Below are 19279 nucleotides of genomic sequence, written 5' to 3'. Positions count from 1 at the left end.
TACCACAAGTGATGGTAGTGGGGGGGAAGTTGTTTGGGCAGTGCAACCACCTGGGCCTCCACTGTTGTTTTTCTGGAGAAACCACATACCTTCACTGACATTGGACAAAGGAGAAAAGCCAACTGCCATTGTTGTGATCCTCAAGCCAAACCGCTTGCATTGTTGTTATTTGGGGGCTCTCGTTCAAGAGTTCCAAGCGCCTGATATTTCAGGTAAAGAAATCAAATGTACTTGAACACTAACTGTGCCTCTACCGCTGAAATGAATGGCTTTTTGTGCTTTACACACAGAAGCCTTGAAAATACTTTCTAGCAGTAGAACACAACTGAATTGAGATAAGGGGGCACACCTACTTACTAAATCACTGCGCAACCAGCCATGAGGGGAACGGCTTTCACCCTCTGACACTCCAGGTGACAACGAAGCAGTGAGGGGAACGGCCGAGTAGGACACTTGGCACCGGTCCATGCCGTGAGGGAAACGGCCAGCAGACTACAATTCCCAGCAGGCGCTGGGTGACGCTCGTTGATCACGTCACCGCAGCACAGGAGGACCCATAATATCCCGATAGCACTCCCGCCCAACGGGACGCGCGCGGGAAGCGCCGGCGAGTCCCGGTTCAAGGGTGGGTTCGTCTGAGCCCGTTCGAGACTGTGCGAGGCTGGGCTGGGCCAACCCCCTTGTTTTTGTAATCATGGATTGATAAAGAACTCATGAGTAACCGGCTATGCTCTAAATTGGTAAGTTTATGCAACCACTTCCTTTGGACATGCTATTCTAGTGTTCCTGCAGTTTTATTATCAGTAAATGTAATTTTTGAAATTCAGGTGATCAATAAGCTTTTAATTTTTTTTAAGCATTTATCTTACTATTGTATTATTCTTAAGTGTTTTATTTTATCCTAGCATTAGGTCCTGACTATCGTACCAATCATAACAATTATATTATTTTGTGTACAGGGGTATTTGTGTATTCTTCTTTTGGGTATAAATATCACCAAGCATAGTATATTGTAACTGGGGGACTCTCTAGTTCATACTTGTCTTCATTAAATACAACATCAATAAACATGTTGAAACGTAAATTACAAAATGGAATTAATAATGTAGTTGAGACCCCAGGCTCCACTATCGATTGCTATCTCGTGAAGGCGGTTAGCGCCATTAGCGTTGAAATAGACAGGGCAGAACGACGCCTTTCGTTAGGATTAGGTAGCGCACCCGGCCCTGTAAATGTGATTGATTTACAAGTAGCGTCTAATGTAGAGTCTAATGCAAGCAAAGACCTAAATATAGCCCCCATTTGAATTCTTTATGTCCAGATCCTGCCCCAGATTTCCCCGAACTTAGAGAATTTCATTGTTTACCGGCATCAATGTATCACCTACCCCAAAAAGGAAAAGGAGATGTAGGAAAACCCAGCAAAAACAGGGGACAGCCAATAAAGGCATAAAGGCCCCATCTCCTAATCTTATAGTGGAACACCCACTTAGCCTGGGGATTATGGGTGATGCGCAGGTCAATCACATCATTGCTGCCATAACCGTTACATTAGAAACATGCCTTAAACCATTGCATGATAAAATAGATAAACTTAATGGTGAGGTTGTTAGACTTAGTGCGGTACTTAACAATTCTAATGAGTTGCTTAAAGAAAATATAACTAGGCAGCCGGAAGGATCACAAGGTATAGGAATAACATCCGTCTTAGGGGCTGTATCCGATATCCCCAGGAATAGGAGGGTTGGGGAATCGGTAAGCTCTAACCCTAGTGTATTAGACACAGTAGTTAACACAGCCCCTTTAGGACAAAAAAAACAATCATTGGGAAATAGCTACCCCTGTGATACAGGCAACAAAGGTACTAGGAATTTTGAGACTACACAGGCACCTATAAATCGGGCAGATAAAGAACCAGAGGTGGGAAAAAGGATTAGATCCATTAACTTACCTCGGGATTGCTGTCCGTTTGTGGCAGTATTGGTGAACATCCCCCTTCTTAGTCCGAGTCTAACTGAAACACATGCATCCCTTAACAATAAAGTGGTGGATTGGCTAAATCGTAATTGTGGCTACCCTGGTAATCATGCAGACCGGAACCTTACGACAAGAAGAGTAAATTGGATCGGCCCTTTAAGGAAATCAAGGAAGGGTGACTGCGTTATTGTTAATTTTAGGAATCCACATTATGCTAGGATTACTTTAGAAAGAGCTTCTGCTCTGACAGAACAATGATTGTAGTATTCAATTCCTTCAACTTGTTTTTTTTATAGGCATTTAAAACAAGACACATCTATGGGAGTAGACCAGGTATACCGTAGAGCTAATTGGTCAATGCCACCTTTGCCACATTTTGCGATCCCTACCCATAACAGATTTCGCCCACTCAGTACCCTTGAGGAGAATAATTGACAAAGTCCTGCCCGCCATATCAAAGGAACGGCGGGCCCTAGGAGTACTAGTCAACAAGGGGCTGAGGGGTCAGTAGGACAGTTGTTATCTGGACAGGAGATAAATCCCATGGGGGACATAATTATTCTGGAAGATAGGGATTTGAGCAAAGAGCAAGGAGAGATCCCAGATGGTAATATAGGCCAACCTTTGGAAGAAGATCTTTCTCCCCAGGTTGTGATCTCTATGATTGATGTGACAGGGGATGGCCTGCCTTTGATGACCCAGGTAGTTGAAAACACAGAGAGCCCCATAACCAGCGGGTTTTGTATAGCTTCGTGGAATATAGCCGGATTGACTAAGAAAATAGATATGTTAGGATGGATGGATTTTCTTAATAAACATGACATTATATGTCTCCAGGAAACTTGGTGTTTAGACCATGTTAATTTTGATGGGTTTGTTTCCTATAACTTACCTGCTTTGCGTTTCTTAGCTGGCAGAGCAAAGGGGGGGCTGCTAATACTTATGTTAAATAATCTGCCTATAGAAGTTAAAATGTTTATAAATGTTGGATGTCACTCTCAGGTACTCTGGCTACACCAAAAAAATGGCCGGGATGTTTTGTTAATTAATTTTTATAATAATTTGTTTGATTGTACACGCTATAAGGTAGTTACAGAACTGGAGAATGCAATTGATAAACTGGGCAATCAAGAAGGCGTCAATTTTGATATAATTTGGGTGGGAGATTTTAATACGCAAATATGCCCTTTGTCTTCGACTAAGGTTTGTGGGTTTAGGAATGATACAGGAGATGACTGTGTGCACTTCCCACATAACCCTTACAGAGATATTTTAAACTAATTTCTAGCTTAATTCGACCTGGATATAATGCAGTGTGCAAGAGATGGTTCTGGGAAAATGATCCCAACTTTTACAGGTAGAAATACTAATACCATCATTGATCACGTATTGGTTTCCGCAAATATTGTCCCTCTTTGTACCACACCATGGATCGAAGACGGGGAACATCGTTTACAATGTTACAACGCACTACCTTAACAACGATGCCATTACAACGCAAGTCGTTGCTACAACTTGTGCTGGATGGCACTGTTGGTTAAGGAATATTGTAATTGTATATTCCAATACCTTCCCTACTGTTACGTGGACTGGTGTTGGAATATAAAATTATAATATTCCACAATCCACGCCCTCCGACGCAAGTCGTTGTAACGACTTGCGTTGTAATGGCAGCGTTGTCAAGTACCGCGATCTAAAAGATCGTGTTGTACTGACATACATCCATCGTAGACCTACAACTTAATGATCATAACTGCATTATTATGCCACTAGCTCTATGGGGCAATAGATGCCCAGTAACACAAATTACAATCTGCAATATAGCCCCGTATAGACCAAATGGCACTAGAATAAAATGGAAAGGGGTCAATCAGGAAAAGTGTCAAAAATATTGTCTCCGACTGTTATACTGAGATTTCTGAAAATTTGGATGTTAATGTCGAGCCAGCCCAGATTTTAACGAACTTTTGTCAAATGAATGGAATTATTAATAGTATTCTGACTACGACATCAAATAAGAAACTCACACAGAATAGAGGATGGTTTAACCATGCCTGCACCCACTCATTGAACCAGCTAAAACAAGCACTGTCTAGTAGGAGCAGGGATATGGTGCTTGTAAAGAATTTAAGATCGGCTTACAAATTACAATTAAAACAGAGAAAGAGAGAGCTCCAACAGGAGGCCTGGGATACATTAACTCTGGCTGCAGACACATCTAACAGTCAGCTGTTTTGGGAAACAGTAAACTCACTTTCTTAAAATATGAAGAAGTCCCTGAACTGACATGCTATGTCAGCAGCGAGGCATGGGTTGTACATTTCTCTAGTATTTTTAACCCAGGAAATGTAACTACAATTGATTCTGGGGATCTAAGTATCTGGCCGATTTTACCTCTATATATCACACTAGCGCAGGTAGAACAAGGAATTAACAGCAGTAAGGGAGGGAAAGCCCCGGGCCCGGACAGCGTTCCAATAGATGTTTATAAAGCCATACCTGCTGTTTGGGGTCCCATATTAAATAGAGTCTTTAACGCTGCTGTAATGGAAGGAGCTCCCTCTACATGGGGCGAATCAATTATTATTCCCATATTTAAGAAGGGGATAAATCTGAAGCCAAAAACTATCGACTGATTTCTCTTTTAGATTCGACTATCAAATTTTTTAGTAGGGTCCTACTTGTCAGGTTAGAGGAGTGGGCTGAGGCCAAAGGGATTTTAACACAGACCCAATATGGTTTTAGGAAAGGGATGGGAACCCTTGAACAGTGTATTAATCTGGAATTATTAATCGGAAAATATACATGTGATAAGCAAGGGTCCCTTTTCCTATGTTTCGCTGACTTCAGCAGCGCATTTGATTTAGTGGATCACGCCATATTATGGCTGATCTTACTAGGTCTTGGTGCCACAGAGTCTATTATTTACTTTTTGGCTAGGCTTTACGAAAAATTATTAACATTAGTGCGATATGGCCAGAGGGGCGAGTGTACCCCTAAATTTGAGGTTAAATCAGGCATCCGGCAAGGCTGCATCCTTGCTCCTTGTAAGTCGGATGCACCTCAGATGGAGGGTCATGATGTGCCATTTCTGCTTTGCGCAGATGATGCCGTGCTTTTATCGAGAACCCCTATAGGCCTACAGAGGTTAATAGATAAGTTTGCTGATTTTATTAAGGGTAGAAAGTTGCAGATTAATAAGACTAAAACTTATACTATGGTCTGTGGTTTGAGGCCCGGGAGAACTAAATCCTTTTTTGTAGAAGGGCAGAAAATACAAACAGTGGACAAGTTCTGTTACCTAGGGATGACTTTCTCTGGTGATGGTAAATGGTCGCAAGAGATGATGAATGTCCGGGCTAAAATGGCAAAAAGTGTACACGGGTTTTTTTAGGTTTGCCGCTAAAATAGGGGACCGTCGAATTAAAGATATGTTGCACATTTATCAATCGAGATGCACCTCAATCGCACTTTATGGTGCGGGGGTATCGGGTCATCATTATCATGGTGATTTGCAAACAGAGGAAAATATGTTTCTTTAAAAGCTGCTCTGTTTACCCACTTCAGCGTCCACTGAATTAATTCACAGTGATGTGGGGACTAATTACCTGACGGACCTAATTGGGCTCAGACCATTACTGATCTGGAGATCCATATGGCTGAAAGAAGAGACCACATTCAACAGAATGATTATTAAAGACTGTCTCGGACTAGATAATTGCTTAAAGATCCCTTGGCTTAATTATATAGTACAAACTTTTAAGGATCTATTTAAGATTAACATCCTGGAAATCCCTTATGGAGCAATAGAAATGTCTAAAAAAGAAGTGAAAAATACGTTTCTGTGGGAGAGAAAGTATGCACGTCAAAGAAGCATCGGGCATTTAACAACTTGCCAGTTCTATTACTCATATTTAGAAATTGAGGTATTCCAAACCTATTTGAGATTAGGCCTCGTTCATCACTTGGTAGCATTTCCCTGTGTAAAAAAGTATCCTGTTTCCCCTGCCCATGTAATGGACGTACTAAACAAAGCACTTTGCACTTTCTCCTTATATGTAATTTATATCTGAACCTCCGTATTGCTTTCCTAAAACCTTTATTTAAAAAATATTGCACTTTAACTACGGATGCTGCTATGAGTCTGTTGTTTACAATGAAAGAGCCCGATATTTGTTTTTATACTGCGACATATATTTTGAGATCAATTCATGTAAGGAAAAGTATGTTGTACTAAATTGTATTAATAGTCATGATTGTATTCCATTAATTCAATGAATTGTATTGGCTTTTAACAAATGTTTTAAGTTTGTTTTATCTGAACCGAATAAAGCTTATTGAATCAAATCAAATCGAATCGAGACAGCTGCTCTCACAAGCCATCGTGAGCATGCCATAATCCCGCCTAGTCATATTCTGTGTGATTACAATCCTGCAGCACACGTATTAGATCCCTGTGCTTGATTGACCTTACTTTGAGTAGCATTATGTTTTGGTGTGTAATAACAGTACTTCTCTTTTTCCTTTAAAGCAAAGAACCGAGCTGGACAGAACGGATTGTATCTGTTACATAACCGTTTTTGAGTCTTTACCTCCCACCTACCTTCGAAAAATGCCTGTGGCGGCTCACACTTACTTTCCAGAGGGTCAAGGGTTGAAAGGGTGTATTTAGCATCCAATTTACAGTGCCACAGTAGGTCAAGCCCCAAGGTATTAGTGGTACAAGGCCCTAACTATCACGGTTGAGGGCCAGTATCCCCTGGTAGCCCACAGGTTGTAGCAAATTCATAGTATGAACCTTAGTAATAAGTTAGCAGAAAGGCAGGTTGTTTGGGTGTAGAGGCAGGATTACTTGCATTTTTAATAAAATTGCACAAATATTCGGCTGTAACTTCATAATAACAAGGGTGTGCTGCTTTCAATTCCCAGGTAAGCTGCACGGACCTGTCTGGTTATCTCCAACCATGCAAATCCGTAGATTTGCCACTATTCAAACAACTGCTTTTACTAATTCACATGGCCAGTAGGCGAGACAAAGTGATTTTAGGAACCAACATTTCTGCCATTTCTATAACACCTCGAAAGGGCAAATTCTCAAGCAGCTAACATGCATCAGTACTTATGGAATGCACATGCACAATTACAAACGTTAGCCTTAAGCTAAGCGATGGGATGGATATGGGCAGAAAGATAATTTCTGTTCATGGGGTGACACAGATGGAAAACATGCTACCTTTATGTTTTCCTCTATCCCTTCTAGGTATTCTCCTAAAAGGTGTACTACATTCTTGCTAGTATAAAATAATCTCATTATATAAGCAATAAGTCTTGCCTCTATAATGTAATTTCCATTAAGAAAACTTTGAGTCAGGCACAAAGTACCAGTACACAAATGGTACTTCATAACAGAGTGTTTAACATCTTATTACAAAATAATGGTGCTATAAACATGATTTTATGTTTATTAGCTACAAGAGGATAGACTACGGTGATGGTAGTACAGCTAAATTGCTTATGTTATCCATGACACAATAGGACTGTATATTTGAATAATGTATATTAGTCTATCCAATACACCAACATAAAATCGTTGAATCATAAAGAAGAATCTTTCCTACATGTCATTCATTTACATGATAATAATCTCACTAGGGGTATAAAGTCTGGAGGTTGGCACTAACTATGCACAAGCTGGGCAATTAGTAATGATGTATATAAAATACATAGTGTAACTACTATTACATCCCTACAAAGGTGACATATTGTCTCTCCATCAAATAATGCCCAATTATCTCGTTTTGTTTTAGAGATGGAGTTCCAAGGGAGCCCTTATCTATGTCCTGCTGAAGCCCTTAATTCATAAGACGGACGAAATACATCAACTTTATAGAGTACGGGGACTGGTCAAGAATTAGAGGAATTGTAGGAACTGAAGATCCACACAGTGGCATAAAAGGAGAAAATACATAATGTTCCACTCTAATTGCAACATATATCATGTTTTGCAGAAATATGCACTCAGCAATGGTCAGTGCACTTAAATGGTAATAAAAGACTATAATTTAAAAGGGCAGTTATGAAATGTAATTAATCAGGATGGGATCTACTTTTAACGATGTATAAGTACTTTGAAAGTCATATGAAATGTATTATGTATTATATTAGGATCATTTTCTAGGAGTGTTTTATTTGTAAACCTAGAAAAAAGATCAAAAATGAAAAATGTGTCTCTAAATAAAGTATTATGTTACAAAGTAAAAGCATTTTAGTAACCCAAGGACAAGAGTCACTTCACTGAGTAATTATAGTTGAATGAAAATGCCATGTTCTGTGGGCATCTCCGGTTGGGCCACCATGCTGAGGTCATGCAAAAACAAGGATAAGCCTCAGGCTACATGTCTGAGTGAGATGCACAGATACTGGTACTTTGACAGCTCCTGGGTCCCTTGACATGCATGTTGGGATGGATCAAAGCAATTCTGACTGAATTTCATTATAGAGTCAGCCACATCGTGCACAATCACCATTATCCAGAGTCGCACTCACCTTTGGCTCCAATTCTGCCTCTGGAGTTGGGTAAACAATGACGTCACCCCAGAATTTTGAACCCCTTGCCTCCTCCGTGATGTGGATGATGTGCTTGGTCACTGCTTGCAGGGTCATCACCTTGCGGACAGCATCATGGAACCGCTAGCACAAAAACACACGTTCAGATGGAAATGCACAATTACAAACACCAATACAATGAAAGTAGGAGAAACACAATGTCTTGCCTGAATTACACTTCATCTGTTAATAGTCAGCTGTTAGATCTACATTCCACAACATTACAAGAGTGTGCACACTTACAAAAGAATTGCCCATAATCATGTTGCAAATACTAATTGGAGAATGCTCCTTATTTAGCTTTAATGGTTCCAAGCAAAGCCCAGATCTAATCATAAAAATGCAATAACACCTTAAACAAGACTCGGAGAAAGTCACTTGTCAAATATGTTCAACCATCAAAGAAGTTATTTGCCTTATTTTGGACTCCTGAGTGGGGTGTAATATAATATAAACAATGCATTTTTATCACGGTTCAGAATCAGGATCAGTATTCTTTTATTCCATCCATTTAAAATACCGATCATCAAAAGAACAGATGCAAGGAAGGCAATAGTAAACATAGTAGGCCCAAATTTATTTCTAAAAGACCCCTTGAATACCTCTAGTACTTTGCCCATATGTGCAATACAGTTACGAATAATCAGGGTGGTGGCAGCACCTTGAGAGTTTGTTTGGGAAAGGCGAGCAGACTGCGAGAATCTCTCTTCTGCTTACTTACTCCGCGCTGCACTGTGCTCACTGATAATTTTTAATACTTCATTTTACATCCAATTGATTTGATAATTGTGTTGTGTGTTGTATTTTAAACTGTATCTTTTATACTCCCTGCTCGCTGCCTCCCGGTCTCCCTGTGCCCCGTTCCACCGCGACTTACCAGTGCCGATTGCTCTGGAGGGCCAGGTCGGGCGCCATCTTTGGTGAGTCCCGGTCCCCGGCTGGTCTCGAGTTAGCGGTCCAGCTCGGGGAGGAGCTTGGGCCTTAAATAGGATCAGAAGTTGCGGGCCTTCGCGAATAATCAGGGTGGTGGCAGCACCTTGAGAGTTTGTTTGAGAAAGGCGAGCAGACTGCGAGAATCTCTCTTCTGCTTACTTACTCCGCGCTGCACTGTGCTCACTGATAATTTTTAATACTTCATTTTACATCCAATTGATTTGATAATTGTGTTGTGTGTTGTATTTTAAACTGTATCTTTTATACTCCCTGCGCGCTGCCTCCCGGTCTCCCTGTGCCCCGTTCCACCGCGACTTACCAGTGCCGATTGCTGTGGAGGGCCAGGTCGGGCGCCATCTTTGGTGAGTCCCGGTCCCCGGCTGGTCTCGAGTTAGCGGTCCAGCTCGGGGAGGGGCTTGGGCCTCAAATAGCGATGCCTCATCGGACGCGCAGCCGACGCGAGCAACGGGCGCGCCGTCTGCGCGCCGAAGGAGCGCCAAAGAAGGCCCGTCTGTGCCCGACCGTGCCCCGGACGGGCCCAGGGCCAGCCACTCTGCCCGACGACCTCCGGGTTCGGCCAGCTCAGAGAAGCGCAAGTATTCTCGTCATGATCTCATGAGACTTGCTCTCCCCGGCGGAAGATTGACTTGCTTGCGCGCGGGTCTGGACTGCGCTATGGTGAAGTGCCCCAGTTGTGGTTTTCTTCCCCAGCCATCCTTACCCCCACGTTTAGTCAGTGATACCGGCGTTGCAACCATTAGGGCTGGGCTGATTAATGCTAGATCCGTGGTGAGACATGCCGCCGATGTTTTTGAACTACTGGTGGATGGCCAGTTGGAGGTGCTGTTCGTCACGGAGACGTGGATGACCAGCACATCCGCCCCAAGTGTGGAACTTGCCGTCCCCAGAGGTTTCAAGATTGCTAGGGTTGATAGACCTTTGGGTAGAGGGGGCGGACTAGCCGTTATTTTTAAGGATGGGTGGCGCTTCGCCTCTGAGCCGCCTGTTGCGGATGCTGGGGGCGAGGTTCTCCACTTTTCCATTATAATTTCGCCTCATTTCACCTTAGGAGGGTCTTTGATTTACAGGCCCCCGGGCCAGGCCAATCATTTTATTGACTCTCTAAAGGAATATATAGTGCCGCGGGCCTTAAGTTTTCCCAAATTTCTTTTGGTCGGCGACCTAAATATTCATGCGGATGCTCCTGACTCACCTGAAGCCCGCAGGCTCGGTGAAGTTCTCGACCTCGCACAGCTCAAGCAATGGGTGACTTCTCCGACGCATGTGGGAGGTCACCTTCTTGATCTGGTTTGCTCAAACTTCCCAATTAAGACTGTGAGCGTAGAAAAAGTAACTTGGTCCGATCATGACCTGGTCAGGTTCGCGTGGGAGATGGTGGAAACTGGTCAAACACCCCCCACGTGCCACACCCAAAAGGTCAACCTGCCCGCGTTCAGAAAGGCCCTATCTGGAGCCCGCCCAAAACCCACGGTGGTCTTGGATGAGGCGGTCTGCGGGTTTAATGAGTGGGTGCTGCAGGCGGCTACTGTATCCACTAAACACACTACCGTGTCTAGACTCCGACCCTCTCCCTCCCAACCCTGGTTCTCCCCCGAGCTGAGGGAGCTGAAACTAGGCTGTAAAAAACTGGAACGAGCGTGGAGATGTGGGTATAGTTCTGAGGCCAAGTCTGTCCTGCGCTCAGCTCAAAAAGATTATTATGCCGCCATTAAGGTTGCTAAAGGGAATTATTATGCAGGGCGTATCGCCAAAGCAGATAACAATAGTAGAGAGATTTTCTCTATTGTCAAAAGTTTTGTATCCCCTGTTGCTGATGCTGCTATTCTCCCTTCCTCTGCGCAATGGTGCGAGGATTTGTCCACCTTTTTCATCAGCAAAATAGCTAGGATTCAGCAGGACCTTCTCTCGGCGCTGCCCGTGGACTGTTCAGCGGCCGACTCTTGTTCCACACAATGCCCGTGCTCTGGGCAACAGCTTACGAACTTTGCGCAAGTCGCTGAGTGTGCTGTACTGCCTCTTCTTCAGTCCCTGAAATCCGGCTCTCCCGCTGACCCGTGCCCAGCCCGAGTGCTTTCGGAGGTGGCGGAAATTGTCTGTAGTGAGATCACTCAGATAGTGAATCTTTCCCTGGCTTCAGGCAAGGTTCCTCTCGGTTGGAAACGAGCCAAACCTGTGAGAAAGTGGTTTTTCAGCAATTGGAGAGTTTTGTTGAAACCTCCAATGCCCTTCATCCAGCCCAATCAGGTTTCAGGGCGACCTATAGCACCGAGACTGTGCTGGTGGAGATGACGGAGTCTTTCCGGGAATGTCTGGACGGAGGCGGCAGAGTGGTCCTGATTTTATTGGACCTCTCTGCTGCGTTCGATACCGTCCCTTACGAGCTCCTCCTCGACAGGCTGTCTGCTATTGGTATTGGTGGGGTTGTTCTGGCCTGGTTGTCCTCTTTTCTATCGGATAGGACACAGGAGGTCTGGATGCCGCCCCACGCCTCAGAGCCTAAACCACTCCTCACGGGGGCCCCTCAGGGATCCACTCTTAGTCCCCTACTGTTCAACATTTACATCACCCCTTTGGTTTATTTAGCGGAACAGTATGGGGCTAAGATTATAGGGTATGCAGATGATACTCAGCTGCTGTTCACCTGGCCAGACGACAATCTGGATACTTCTGCAGTCCATTTGTGTCTGTCCTCAGTATTTCGCTGGTTAACCTTGGCCCAGCTGAAATGCAATGAGGACAAATCCGAGGTGCTCTTTTACGGTTCCTTCCGCCCCTCGTTCAGGAATACGCTGTGGCCCCCGAACATTCCCAGCCCCAAAGAGATGGGGGGCCCGCGAAAAACCTTGGCATCTGGTTTGGGGAGGACCTTAGATTCGAGGACCATATAAAGAAGCTCACGGGAACCTGCTTTGCCACGTTGAGAATGCTTCGCAAATTCTTCCCTTTGCTCCCTAGGGATGCCAAGGAGACTGTTGCTCGGGCTCTCATACTGGCAAGGTTGGACTACGCGAATGCACTGTTCAGTGGCATTCTGGCCTACCTGGTTAAACGCCTGCAAATTATCCAGAATGCTGCTGTCCGTCTCCTATTCAACGTCCCAAGATGGAAGAGTGTGCGTTCTGATTTGCGCACTCTTCATTGGCTCCCCGTATCACAGCGCATCCTGTTTAAATCCTTGGTGCTCGCGTTTAGAGCAATCCACAATCAAGGCCCTGCATATTTGAGAAAGAGATTTGCCTTCTATGCCCCCGCCCGTACCCTCAGATCATCTACTCTGTTTAAATTGTCTCTTTCCCGCTTTAAGCGAGCCAGACTTGGCGGTCAGTCGATTGCCGTGGTCGCGGCTCGGGCCTGGAACGCTCTCCCTCTCCATTTGCGCTCCATGCAATCTGTGGCTCAATTCAAGAAAAACCTGAAAACCCATCTGTTCAGGAGTGTAACCTAAGTTGTCTTCTTGCTGCTCTTTTCTCCGCCTCGCCCAATTCGCGCCAGGATACTCCCAAGTAACGGAGCGCGTTACAAAACGTTTTATACATACATATACATACATACATACTTAAATAATTCATAAGGATTTATCAAATAAAAGTCAAAATGACATAAAAACAAACATCACATCGCTAAAACCTTAAAAATAGTGGGAGTTGAGTCCAAAACATATTTTATGGACTACGTAATGACAATGTATAACAGTCAATAAGGTTCAGCTTACTTATAAGCTAATAAGCCTTAAAAAGGGATAAGATCACATAAGGTTCCACTTAGTTATGCAAGCGCATAAACATTTAGTTATTGAGAAACATACGAAGGGGTCAGGAAGGTTATTAAAAAGTATAAAGCTATTTGACATTGCCTAAAATTATGACGCCTTAAAATCAGAAGGATACAATTCTATCGTTCTTTCTTATACAGCCCACACAACAGGAATATGTAAATCAGACAGTTGTGATTGATTATCACATAGGCACTACGTTAATTCGGAATGCTTACATTTTCTCGCAGGATAATCCAACATTGGGGGGGATTAGATTCAATCGGAATCTCAATCAAATGAATCTATGCTGTAATAGTCTAATACTCTCTAAATGGGAGTAACCCCCTCTGCGATGGGCGGAGTCAACTGATATGAGAGAACTGGTTGTTTTGCACGATTTCTTTCCCACCGATCATAGGTGGCCCTATATATGAAGGCATCCTTTAGTTTCTGTTTCATAATCCTCGAGCATGCACTTGGGTCGTTGAATAATTCAGCTAACCCAAGAGCGGTCAGGGTTTGCTCTACATATTGCAGCAATCTGATGTTATGTTTATTATCCAGTTTTAGGCAGTGTTGTATTATGGTTTGTGTAAAGTTAAGTGTCCCTTGGCCAAATGGATTGCCATAATAAAAATGGTGCTAGCCTAAAATGCCTGAAACATAAAGTAATCCCAACTCTATGTGAGAAAGAAAATTTGAGCAGGAACTGTAGAGGGAAACAAATCTCTTTAAAAAACTGCCTTCAAGGATTTAAAGGGAATTTACAGAAGCCATACCCCATACTCCTGCCCCATAAGTAGCAGCTGATACAGTTTTTGCCTGATAGATCTTTTTTATTGGCACTAGAGGTCTTGAGACCAGCTTCTTTGTGAATGACATAATGCCTCCCATACTCCTCTCCATCCCTTGGGCCCTGCCAGCTACCAAGGTTGACCAAGTTTTCTTTTTGTCGAACAAGACTCCCAAGTATGGAAAATAATCTACCACCTCTAGTTTAAGTGACCCAATATGAAAATGTGGTACTCGATCATGGGTACTGGCCCCTACTATTTGGACAAAGGATTTGGCTTCATTCACCCTAAAGTCCAGTGACGCCATAAATTACGCATATGCTGTTATTAGACGTTGGAAGGCCACCCCGGTTCTGGCAATTAATAGTGCACCATCAGCATAGGCCAATTTTGGAACAAAAAGAGTGTCAAACACGGGGACAGCTGGAGTTGAGTCCAAAAGGGCTGCCTCGACCCCGTTTGTGTAGATGGTAAATAAAAAGGGGGAGAGATTACACCCTTGTCTGACCCCCCTAGCGATCTTGAAAGGGCGAGTATACTCCCCGTGTTTGCCATAGGGAACACTGGAGGTAGCTTGGGAATAAAGTTAGCGAATAAAGTTAGTTATAGTTGACTCGATCCCCATTGACTCTATTATGGTCCATAATTTAGAGTGGCTCACACAGTCAAATGCTACTGATAGGTCCATAAAAGCCATGAAGATCTTACAATCCTTCGCTCTAGTGTATTTTTCTATCGTGAAAGTTAGGTTTAAACACTGATCTATTGTACCCATGCCTTTTTGAAAACCATACTGCGCCTGGATTAAAATGTTCTTTATCTAAGCCCACTCTTTCAGTCTATGTCGCAGAAAGCGACCCATCAACTTTGCAGTAGTATCCAGCAGGGAGATTGGCCTTTAGTTCTGCGGGTTCTCTTTATCGCCTTTTTTATGTATGGGAAAATTACACTAGTCTATGATGTTAAATGACCAGTTTTGGCAATCACATTAAAACATTTGTTAATAAGGGAGCCCACAGATCTTGATGGTCCAAAAAGAAATCTATGTGTATCCTATCGGGGACCAGAGCATTCCCTGAGCTACAAAATTCCAACCATCTTCTTATTTCTGCCAATGAGAATGTTATCTGTTCGTTCTAGACTTTATTTAGGTTAGGAGAGTCATCTGAGGAGATCCTATTAGAAGCAAAAATATGCTCAAAATGAGTCACCTACGCTTCTTCGCCAATGTAGGGCCTTGGGATTTTCAAAGAACGGGGCATTAATTACCTCCCTGAAGTCTTTGCTATTCCTTGTACTGGCAGCTTGTTCGAGGTTTGGTCAAGCCTCCTCCTTCATGGCCCTTTCTCTTGTCTTTCTGACTATTTTATAGTCCCTACGTAACAACCTTATCGGGGCACTATTTCTGGGCTGGGATTTCAGGGCTTTTTGGAGGGCTTTTAAAGATTTTGTACGAGTGATCAAACCAACAACTCACTTGAACTTTATTTGCTGGTTTGTATCGGGTCAGGGCCGATTTCACCTTTTCAAGCAGGTCTACAAACTGCAGTAACAATCAGGCAGGGAACCTTCTATTTCTAGGCAGTTTAAGACATTCCCCATAATATTAAGTAGGATTTGTGGGATCCGTTTCATCTTGTCAATTTGGCTTCACTTTAGCTGATAGACAGTCTTTCTAGTCAAAATTTGCCTTTGCCTTTTTAATGTTGGCCTTGCTTTCTTAAACTCCAGAGTCAGGTGACTGAAAAGGATTGCGTGGTCACTGTAACTAGAGAATAGTCTATCCACATGGGTAAGCTTGTCACTAAGAGAATTGGATACTAATATACAATCAATTGTGGATTAGTGGTCATTACGTCTAAAAAAAATTCAAAAATTCCTGCTATTACATCTGCCCCGTTAACTATTACCATGTTTCTGGTATACAACATCCTAATTAAGGTGTTTACATATTCATGGTGGTCAAAGTGGTAAACAGGGTCACCCATATTATCTTCTAAACCACTTAACTGGGTTTGGTATGTGTTTACAAGGCTGAACGTTAAAATCACCTACCCATATAATACTCAGTCCTCCTTTGCCGACAGGACTGGTAATTTTAGTAATCTCTCTAACGCAACAACCACTGACTGTGCATGTTTCCCCCAAACCTATTATTATAATAATTTATTAGGAGCCGCACTTGACCGCTATCACCCTCTGCCAGAAGTAGATGGAAGTGGGTGGGGACTTGGGTGCTTGTACTTCTTTATTTTTATTGTTAGTAGACCACCTCTGGCTCTCCCTGAAGATGATAGTATTGCTTCTGTTTGAAATGAACGGTATCCATCAAAGAATACATGTTCAGTGGCCCATGTCTCCTGTAGGCATATGATATCTTGGTCTTGCCAGTGGGATTGCCAATGTAGGCTGCCTAACTTCGAGCCAATAATGGCCACGTTCCAAGTGGCTAGTTTTATACATTCTTTGTGAGCCCTTATACACTAATCTCAGGTTATTGGTCCCCCTTCCATGTCAACATGGGATCGTGCCAGCCCCACGTCGTGGTCATATCCAGTCAACAGTAGTCAATCGCAGGCTCCTAAGTCTATAGGGGGCAAATCTATGCTCCTACCTCAGCTCGCAACCACCTATATTTCTATCTTTTCTGTTTCCCTCTATCCCTACCATCGGGTCTCTTCTGAATCTGTTGTTAAAAAGTGGAGTGTAGCTATCGAAATACTGCAATGGTAGGGCGGAGATCTGGGTCCCAGGCAAAACTGCTTTATGGAGCTGCCCTAGCAGGAACCTGACTACAAATGTATTATTAAAATTTACTACCACGCAATCCCCTGACAGTATTTTTCTAGAAGAGCCCACCCACCCCACTCTCCTATCCATAATAATGTGATTTGCCAGAGACCCTTCCTCTCCTTTAAAATTGTTTGCATGAGTAGATAGCCAGTGTAAACTTTTAACCATTAGTTTAGTTGTTGATTCCCGCTGCCACTCCCGTAACACCAGTACATTCGTCAAGAGCAGTACAAGAGGTGAAGCTACTTGGGGAAGGTCTAACTTCTGGTGTGACTGAATGTTTGGCCCTGCCTGTCTTCTTTTGGCCTTTGAATTACACCCCTCATTGGTCCCAGCATGTGATCAGTTGATCTCTGTCGAATGGATGTGCTGGTTAAGTCCATCTGTGGGACTTCTGCTAGTTTCTCTGCCTGTATGGGGGTTGACGGAGTGCCAGGGCAGCCAGGAAATGCACTCACGGAGCAGTGTCCGATGAGGGGGCTACAACATTTGCAGAGTATACATAGTCTGGGTCAACTTCCACTACTTGATTCCTCCCTTTCACTTGATATTCGCCCCCTGGGGCAAATATGTCAGAGTTTGCAAACTGGTTGCTCCATGTTTGTCAAAGAGAAATTATCTTCCTTCTATCTCCATTAATTTGTGGAGGAGTGGCTCAAGTAAGAGGGTTACCATGGGCCCGATTCACAGAAGACTAAATCCTAAATTTACTACTATTTTGGTATTCACAGAATGCACTTACTACTTTTGGCATTCACAGAATGAACTTACTACTTTCGGTATTCACAGATTGAACTTCCTACTTTCGGTATTCACAGAATAGACTTACGACTACTAACTTTACGTCCGCACCCAGGCCGCAATTTCCACCTACGGGCCGTACTTTACGGCTCTTCGGCGGAATTTGCTATTCCGGCCCGCAATTTCCGGCATTGCACCGTAATTTCCGATTCCGGACCGTTATTTCCGATTCTGGGCCAGAAGATACGGATTTTGGCAGTTGGTCATGTTAGCCAAGGGTAAACACCTGTCAAAGGTCCTCCCATCCCCCACCATGGATCAACTGACACACTGCAGCCAATCGCAGCCCTGCAGCATGTATTAATGCAGAGCAGACTCAAACAAACCCTTTCAGGATGTCACTGAATGTGTTTGTAGCACTGCCCCTTGCCATGCGGCAAAACTACTTGAGGAGGAGGAGGAGAGCAGAGAGGATCTTCAGACAGAGGATCAACCTATTTGGAATGCCAGCCAAGATGTAAGGGCCAGGTACCGTTTCATTCCAGAAGTCATCTTGGATATGGTATGTGAGTGGGAGCAGGAACTTGACTCTGTGACCTGCTGCTCCCATGCAATACCAGCATATCTCAAGAGCCTTTCTGTTCTCCACTTCTTTGCCACTGGGTCTTTCCAAAGGGTCTCCAGTGACCATGTGGGCATTTCCCAGGCGAGCCAGTATCGCTGTGCCTGCATCAGGTACTGAGATGCATCACTGCTAGAGCCCCCAACCACATACAAATGCCACATACACTGGCCATGAGACAAAGGGCAGCAAGAGATTATTATCTCCTTGCACAATTCCCACGTGTGCTGGGTGCAATTGATTGCACCCATGTGGCCCTTCAGCCACATTGCACAAATCTTCTGCAACAGACACATATGGTATTCCATCAATGTGCAAGCTTTCTGTGATGCCAGTGGGAGGTTCATCAATGTGCATGCAGTGTTCCCAGGCAGTACCCATGACAGTTTCATATTCCGCATGTCACCTCTCGCCCGGCGAATGGCTGCTGGAGAATTGGGCAACATGTGGCTACTGGGTAAGTACCAAGCACTAAAAATGAGTGATATGTGTCTGAATGCCCCCCAATATTAACCATGGTACAATAAGAATCATGGCCCAACAGACACTGCATGTACGAACGTATAGCTCATGTTATGTGCAAGTCAAAGAGGGAAATGTTAACAACTGCCCTTTCTTCCCTCCTCAGGCGACGCTGGGTATGCACTCTCCCCACATCTCCTCACCCCTTACAGGCGTGCAAACACTGTACCTCAGCGTAGGTACAATAAGTCAAGTCAAGTTTAAATTTGTATAGCGCACTCTTCACCCAGAGGGTCTCAAGGCGCTTGAGGGAGGTGGGAGCTTACTTATTAAATATCCAAGTTTTAAGTTGTTTTCTGAAGGAGAGGTGGTTCTGTGTGAGGCGGAGGTGGGTGGGGAGGGAATTCCAGGTCTTGGCTGCTAAGTAGGAGAAGGATCTTCCTCCCATGGTGGATCTCTGGATGCGTGGAATTGTGGCGAGGGCCTGATTGGACGATCGAAGTTGGCGGGTGGGGGTGTAGAAGGACAGGCGCGTGTTGAGGTATTCGGGTCCTAGGTCGTAGAGGGCTTTGTGTGC

General features: G+C 43.9%; 1 protein-coding gene across 1 annotated transcript in view; it reads right to left on the bottom strand.

Annotated features, from left to right (window-relative positions):
- The window catches only part of LOC147685114 (cyclic nucleotide-binding domain-containing protein 2-like), an 827522-nt gene that overhangs the window by 495254 nt on the left and 312989 nt on the right, over nucleotides 1–19279 (bottom strand). The window contains exon 2 of the mRNA XM_086942419.1: nucleotides 8523–8666. Coding sequence (XP_086798545.1) covers nucleotides 8523–8666 — 144 coding nt within the window. The remainder of the gene's footprint in view (nucleotides 1–8522; nucleotides 8667–19279) is intronic.

This window comes from Lissotriton vulgaris, chromosome 10 (assembly GCF_964263255.1).
Source record: "Lissotriton vulgaris chromosome 10, aLisVul1.2, whole genome shotgun sequence".
Lineage (NCBI taxonomy): Eukaryota > Metazoa > Chordata > Amphibia > Caudata > Salamandridae > Lissotriton > Lissotriton vulgaris.
This window is presented reverse-complemented; position numbering and strand designations above follow the sequence as displayed.